The sequence below is a fragment of the Bombyx mandarina genome, chromosome 04 (genome assembly GCF_030267445.1).
Source record: "Bombyx mandarina strain Sakado chromosome 04, ASM3026744v2".
NCBI classification, from domain to species: domain Eukaryota; kingdom Metazoa; phylum Arthropoda; class Insecta; order Lepidoptera; family Bombycidae; genus Bombyx; species Bombyx mandarina.
The window spans coordinates 9,771,786-9,779,109 of NC_143211.1; the positions used below are offsets into that span (position 1 = coordinate 9,771,786).

Here is a 7,324-nt window from a genome sequence, read left to right on the forward strand (position 1 = left end):
AACGTATATACGCGTTTGAGATGTGGTGCTCGCGGCGCATGCTGCGTATCCCTTGGACGGCTTTCCGGACGAACGCTTCCATCCTCAATGAGCTAAGAGTTGACCAGAGGCTATCCACCAAATTCCTATATAAAGAGCTCCAAAATTTTGGTCCTACAGAAAGAAAACCTTTTGACAACCTGGAGAGACTCATAGTGACGGGTAAAGTGGATGGAAGACGATCCAGAGGTCGGAGCCGAAAAAGATGGAGTGACCAAGTATCCGAGTGGCTGGACATGAGACTGAGCCAAGCACTTCACTGTGCTACTGACCGACAAAAGTGGCTACAAATTACAAAAAAGGTCACAGGCGGGCGCATCACGATGCTCAGCAATGAGCGATCGACTGAAGGAGGAGAGGAGGAGGACGTTATTATATATTCCCTACATTTGTAATATACAGTTTTATTATAAATTATTTGTTCTGGTAGATATATTTGGATTTTAAAAATGGTTATGGACGATTTAAATACATTTTATTTTTCTGTTCATTTTTTGCACAATCGCCAAAAACATTTGTTTTTACATTTTATAAACTATACTATCATTTCTTTTTTATTTCCTACCTAAGCTGAGCTAGCCTTTAGAGGATATTTCAGCGTAACCTTAATTAGTAGGTGAGCTCGCGGGGCTCAAACCTGACGACGTTGCTAACACGAACCCTAGCAAGAGCTGTGCTTCGCAGAATCTACCACCGGATCAGAAACGCGACCCACTGAGAAGATCCGACGAGAAACTCAATGGGCTGTCTGTGGGTTAATTTACTCGTCGAGCCCTTCGTCGCAAGCGACGGGTTCGATGGGTACGATGACCATTGCTTGAGGTACCTAAAAGCACCGTTAGTGGATCGGGAGGATCCGAAATGACGTGTTTTTTTGGGCAACGTCGACTGCTTTCCATTCTGTCCGCAGGATCGGGAATGTAGTTACCGGTAGTTTTCCAATTACAGCACAAGAGCGCATTATGCGGCATAATGCTCAACTAAGCTTCAGCATAATTCGGCATTGTGCGTCACTGAGTCGCATTATGCTCTGTAATTCGAAAACTACCACCGGCGCGGCGGCGGCCACGATGAAAGGGTTCTCGTGTCGCTACACTATCGATTGCACTTTGTTCAATTTGTCAACATCATTGAAGTAGGAAACCTATGGAAATGAAACGTCAACAAAAAATTCGTGCCACTGTGACGCCATCTGGCCACAAAACATGGCGGTTTTAGTGCTGCCCAGAAGATTTAAAAAAAAACACCTACAACACCTACTAAAAAAAAACACCTACAGAACAATTATTCGTTAATAAAATTACAAACGTCATTCCTTGTGACTTCCTCTCTAAAATCACATAATTATTAAATATTTAACGAGTTGACAATAGTGTTATAAAACAATTATATTTAAATAGTTCCGACGACTTTCTTGAGATCCTATAAAATATGTTTTAATTATTATTTTTGTATGTTTTAAGCATGATAAAATAAGAAATTTTATATAAGCAATCATATTAAATCGATATCAAAGTCAATAAATAATGTACAACCCAAAACAGACGGCCGAACTGACGTGACAATGACATTTGGCGCGCTAAACATGGCGGATTTTCGGCCTCATTAGACGGAGACGGAGACATTTACGTATATTCATGTTTCATTTTATGTACGCACTGAAATACTGTTATATTGTTTTCCTGCGAGTTAAAGTGCTGAGTAAGAACGAGATAGATATATGTTTATGTATGTGCCTTCAAAATGGGTGCTATTTATATAAGCAATTGTACGTATAGAACAATATGTCGTGTCCCTACTATATAGGTCTATGGTCAACATTCATAGATTATACAACATGACATTTGACTTACCTTGACATCATGAGACAGTTGAGTTTGTCAATTCTTTTCTCTTGTCGAGTTGGTGAAGTGAGAGAGAGGGTGTGATTGTGGTGTAGTGTCAGTAATGTGATAAGTAAATATAATTTTTAGTCTTAGAGATCCTTATCTCTATACTGCAATTTGCATTAGATATTAGAAAAAAACATGAAGATTTGGACATCAGAACATACATTCAAGTAAGTTAAGTGAACATTGGAAAACTTGATGACGCAACTAGCGATTTTGTACGATATAGCAATTTCTTATTATTTTTCGCCTTTTCCTTACAGCCATCCATGGGAAACAGTTGCTCAAGCAGCATGGCGAAAATATCCTAATCCTATGAATCCAGCCGTCATAGGAACAGATGTTGTGGAAAGAAAAGTTGTAGATGGTGTACTTCATACTCATAGATTAGTCAGTTCCAAATGGTTTTTTCCACGATGGGCCCAGGCGGTAAGTTACAGTTATTGATTTTTCTCATTATTGTAATACTCCATTTGCAGTGACTATTCTTAGTATTTAATTATAAATGTTCTAAAGCAGGTACTTTTTAAGCAGGTTTATTTGTACCAATGATAAAAAACCCATTTCTGCAAATTGACGTCTTTAAACTTATCTATCTTGCATGTGGAAAATTATGAACTTGCAGACACTATTGACCTTGGTAAATGGCAAGTCTACATATTTTATCTTGTTATCTTTCTTTTATCAGAATAAATTCAGAGATTATGAAAAACATTGACAACAAGCTAATGTATTATTTTTCAGCTAATTGGTACTGCAAAAATATGTTATGCTAGTGAGATATCAGAAGTAAACCCAATACAGCGACAGATGACTTTAAAAACAACAAACCTAACATTCTGTCATTACATTGCTGTTGATGAAACTGTACGGTATACTCCACATCCTTCAGATTCCTCAAAAACATTACTAAAACAAGAAGCTGTAGTCACTGTACAAGTAAGAACTAAATTTATTATTACAACCAGATTTAGTGGTTAAGGACAAATGATAGCCAACATTATTGAAGATATTTAGACATGTTGCCAAATATTCTTGAAAACACTTTCCATTTTATTAATTCCACATTTAGCAACCTTCCTTATCTGATGGACTATTAACCAATTGCATCAAAAATCTTGCTTGTAATAAAAGCAATTAATGTTTTGCCCCATTCTTTTAAAACAATGGGACTATTTAAAATTAAATTATTGTAACAATATAAATTGTATTTTTAAATTTTAGGGTGTGCCTCTCAGTAGTTACATGGAAGACCTTTTAACCAACAAAATTTCTCTAAATGCTGGCAAAGGAAGGCAAGCTATAGAATGGGTTATAGGGAAGTTTGATACTGAAATTAAGGAGCTTGCAAGTTCAGCCTGTAAAAGTACAGATGAATTATTATCACAAACAAAGAAGTCAATTGATGACATCACAACATCAGCAAGAAGATCAATGGATGATATCTCGTCTAAAGCAAAAAGCACACTTGATGATATAGAAAAATTAACTAAAGCTAATGCCAACCAGAGGAGCTGAAAAGAGGAGTAATATGCATGCCTCTGCAATACATATATCGAAAACGGACTGCACTAATGACCTGCCATGTTCATTTGTGTCCTAGTTTATTCATCATTGACATGATTTATTTAATAACAATAAATGTAGTAGCATAATTTAGTGTCCTTAGTCTTTTTCTTTAATCAAGCAAGGGATTCATGGATGAAACCAATCCATTTTTCAATGGTTCATGGTTCCATGGTTCCAATCTTAAAGCATTATGGCTGTATAGGCTTAATCAACTATTTATGATAATTACAAATAAGAGGCATTGCTCTCTTATGTATAATAATGTAAATTAATGCCTCAACATAATAATTTGATAAATGTGAATTAGATAATTATTGTGTACTCTGTTATGGAAATATCTAGCACAAAGGTTGGCAAATAATTTCAAGCGGGGTCAATGTAGCTACAAATGATTCAGTGACTGATTCCAAAATAAAAATTGTATGGCCAAAAAGAAATACGATCAATAAAAACTGTATATCAATCTGTGTTGATGTTTTTCACTATCTTCCCAAAATTGTATGAATGCTCCTAACAAATGAAAACAAAATCTGTCAAGAAAGAGAGAAGTTTTGAAGATAAGTGTTTTATGTTAGACTCTAGAAGAACTCTTTTCATTGTTTTAAATTTGGAGACAAAGTAACAAACTATTGATTTGATTGATAGATTTGACGAGGTCATTACAGGATAAAAAGAATTTATCTTAAAACCAGTGGTACTCACCCAAACAAGTTGGCTGACTAACTGATAAGAACAGACATCTCAGGATAAATGTCCTCTAGTCCTTTAAAATAAGAGGACAATAATTTGTGAGACGCTTTAAACTGCTTATTTAATGTTATGATGGGCTTTTACAGCAATAAATATTTGAGAGAATAATATGACTTGGTTTTCGTTGTCTTTGTAAACAAGTATATGGTCCGCCAAATGAGTAGTCACTGTCACTCACGTCATCAATGAACAACCAAGACACTCCTCAAACCTAATTTGAAGAAATATCATAGTCCTCAAGAAACACTGCAGGGTAGTTCATTTCATAGCATGTAATGTATGTATGTGCAAAAAAGATTTCCAAAAATACATTGTTTTTAGGTAGTATAGATGAACTCTGCTCTTGGGACTGGCTGTGGCTTGATAAAAATAAATTATGGATCACCTTTAACAAATCATCTTGGAACTTACAGAACAAAACACAACGAAAACAAGGTTCCTCAATAGACAGAAATACCAAACTAATTAATTTTCTATTATATCCATAAGACTTCTATCCTCACGATGCCTATCACATAGGGTAGCTGAGAGCAGAATAATTCTCCCGTTTGTGTTCATGTCTTAGGAAACAATGGTTCACAAACAAACAAATGTTCAAGGAAGGAAAATTTATAAATACAATACCGATACAATAAATACATTTAAAATGTAAAATTACTATTACCTAGAAAGTAGAATGCTCACATGACAAAAAAAAATTCTTTGTATGTCAACACCACTCAACCATTGGAAATGGCTAACCTCCTGTCAGCAATATATAAACAATCATATTTTTAGATAAAACTTGTTCTTAATTAAACTAGTGTTCAACAATTATTATTATTATTGTTTTCACTCAATGTGCAGGTTACTATTTAATGTCCATACGTTTAATTAATTTAATATCAGGTACTGGTGCCAGATGATGTCATATTGCCATTTGGTACACTTCCTGTTGCTGTTCTTGGAGTTGCCAAATGAGAAGCTTTCAGACGATCTAATTCATTCACCCATGATCTGACATGTTCTAAACGATGCCAAGCCATTTGCAAAACCTTCTGTGAAGCATATCCAGAACCTTCATGTGGTTGTCCAGTTGAAACTTGAGTCAAGTAATTTATTTGTTCACTCAACTTTGATTCCACTTGACTGAGTGTTCTTAAAAACTGTGATGTGTTTGATTCAGCTTGTTTTTGACCAGATTTTTCTTTACTCAATTCAAGAAGTGCTTGAGCTAAAAATTGTGTAATGATAAGAACAAGGAATATATTTGAGGCAAACATAAACTTATACAGCAAATAAGTTTTAAGAAGCACTTCTAAGAACCTATTTTAATTTTAACAATATTTTTCTATTTTATGGAAAGTATACTCTAAATGAGTAAGATTTTATATAATGACCTTATAATTCACTAAACAGTTTTATTATAATCTACATTTAAACGAAAAAGGGAGGTTTCTTTTACAATATTTTGTATTTAAAAAAACCATGGTAATGTAAAACGTTGTCTAAAAATATTTACCTGCACATTGTAGACAGGTGATAATATCCTTTTCTATTTCGTCTAGAACTTGAATCCTTTCCATCGGTGCAGCCATGATTTCTATTGTAATTTAATTATTCTTAGATATTTCCAGGTATAAGACTAAAGCGAACACTGATGCAAATTAAATTAAATTTCCTGTGTTTATACCTATTAAGCATAAAGTAAAATGGACTATTATGATTATTAAGCTACATACAATGGCTAATTGGCTACAAATTGGCTAAAGCATATACCGGTAAAATGGGGCGATTAGGGATTGAGAGGCGAATCGGGAAAAAACCGGGAAAATCTTTCGACGCTCAATATAAGTTTTATATTCGTTGCAAAATCTTCCATTTTTTGTAGTTTAATAGTAGAATGTTGAAAGCTCACAAAACAACTCTGAATATGCATGATAATAGCTGCTAACTTAAAAAAAATCGCGTTTCAAATTAACTTCCTGTGGTGGTAATTATTTTAGTGCTAGAAACTTTGCTCTCTTTTATTTATTTGATAATAATAGAAGACGACTATGATTTATAAACGTTATTTAGTGTTTGAACCAGCATATATATTAAAGGTAAGTCTCAGTTGTTATTGGTTTTAATGTATTTGATTAAATAAAAATACATGTAAAAATCTGTTTATTTTTGGGGATATTGGGGACGTCTTAGGTACAAATAACAACGAAAAAGGGGTCAATTGGGATGAGAATACGTGAAATGGAAACGACCTAAGTATAAATAGATACAGGTTTGTAGGGTTGTCTATGTAGTTATAACAATATTTTTTAAATTTGTTGGTAAAAATCTGGTTTATTCGAAGCGAAATATTGAATAAGTCTTTAGTTGAAATAGATAAGCAATTTAATATAAGTAAGTCGATTTTGCAGAGACATGTAACAAGATCAATGAAATCTCAAGGTGGACAAAAATGTCTGAGTAATATATTTAATATTTGAATAATAAATATTTAATATTTGTTCAGAGTGGGGGTATTCATCTGATTAATCCATGGAATAACCGACACACCTAATCTCTTAACCCAGATAGAAATATCAGCACTGTCGATTGCACCTATAATTGAGGTGATGTCTGCCATGTACTTTTGTCAGTTTTTAAATTTTTTTTATTGATGATCACTTTGTTGGTGCAACTAAATAAAAAAATAATTTAAAACTATATATAAAAATAAAAGTAGTGCCAACCCTAGCAAATTTCTCATTTCGTCCCAATTAACCGCAATTTTCGGGTAAATAGGGATTACACCTATTTTTGCATTTTTTGCTTATACTGGAATACTAGTTGCATAATTTTAAATTAGACAACAAAGATGCCCCCAAGACTCAATCATTTTGATCCTGATATAGCATTATATACATCAACAACTACCTTAAAATTGCTCATAAAGTTGGAATTTGTCCCTAATCGCCCCATTTTACGGTATATATATTTAGTAATATTTAATCTATAGGATTTTTCGGAATGCTCCATTAGAAAGGCAAAGGTAACATAGCCTATACAATCAAGTTTGTAATAAAAGCGGTCATTTGTATGAAAAGAACAACCGGTAG

At 33.8% G+C, this 7,324-nt stretch overlaps 2 protein-coding genes across 2 annotated transcripts; one reads left to right on the forward strand and one right to left on the reverse strand.

Moving 5' to 3' along the window:
- Positions 1-1,863: 1,863 nt before the first annotated feature.
- slmo (PRELI domain containing slowmo) lies at positions 1,864-3,964 on the forward strand. The gene is made up of 4 exons (XM_028174315.2): positions 1,864-2,098; positions 2,192-2,357; positions 2,673-2,867; positions 3,153-3,964. The coding sequence occupies exons 1-4, from the start codon at positions 2,067-2,069 to the stop codon at positions 3,444-3,446; spliced, it is 687 nt and encodes a 228-aa protein (XP_028030116.1). The 5' UTR covers positions 1,864-2,066; the 3' UTR covers positions 3,447-3,964.
- An 876-nt stretch (positions 3,965-4,840) lies between these two features.
- MED11 (mediator complex subunit 11) lies at positions 4,841-6,369 on the reverse strand. Its single transcript, XM_028174294.2, has 2 exons — positions 5,749-6,369; positions 4,841-5,460 (listed from the first exon to the last, which is right to left on the reverse strand). Exons 1-2 carry the CDS (start codon positions 5,822-5,824, stop codon positions 5,132-5,134), a joined length of 405 nt encoding a protein of 134 aa, XP_028030095.1. The 5' UTR covers positions 5,825-6,369; the 3' UTR covers positions 4,841-5,131.
- Between the last annotated feature and the right edge of the window lie 955 nt (positions 6,370-7,324).

What these genes read in the sequence shown, in the direction of transcription:
- slmo (XM_028174315.2), top strand. Translation starts at nt 2,067, where the DNA reads ATGAAGATTTGGACATCAGAACATACATTCAA. An exon ending in TTCCACGATGGGCCCAGGCG is followed by an intron (nt 2,358 to 2,672) that starts GTAAGTTACAGT and finishes ATTATTTTTCAG; the next exon opens with CTAATTGGTACTGCAAAAAT. An exon ending in AAGCTGTAGTCACTGTACAA is followed by an intron (nt 2,868 to 3,152) that starts GTAAGAACTAAA and finishes TTTAAATTTTAG; the next exon opens with GGTGTGCCTCTCAGTAGTTA.
- MED11 (XM_028174294.2), bottom strand. Translation starts at nt 5,824, where the DNA reads ATGGCTGCACCGATGGAAAGGATTCAAGTTCTAGACGAAATAGAAAAG. An exon ending in CACCTGTCTACAATGTGCAG is followed by an intron (nt 5,461 to 5,748) that starts GTAAATATTTTT and finishes CACAATTTTTAG; the next exon opens with CTCAAGCACTTCTTGAATTG.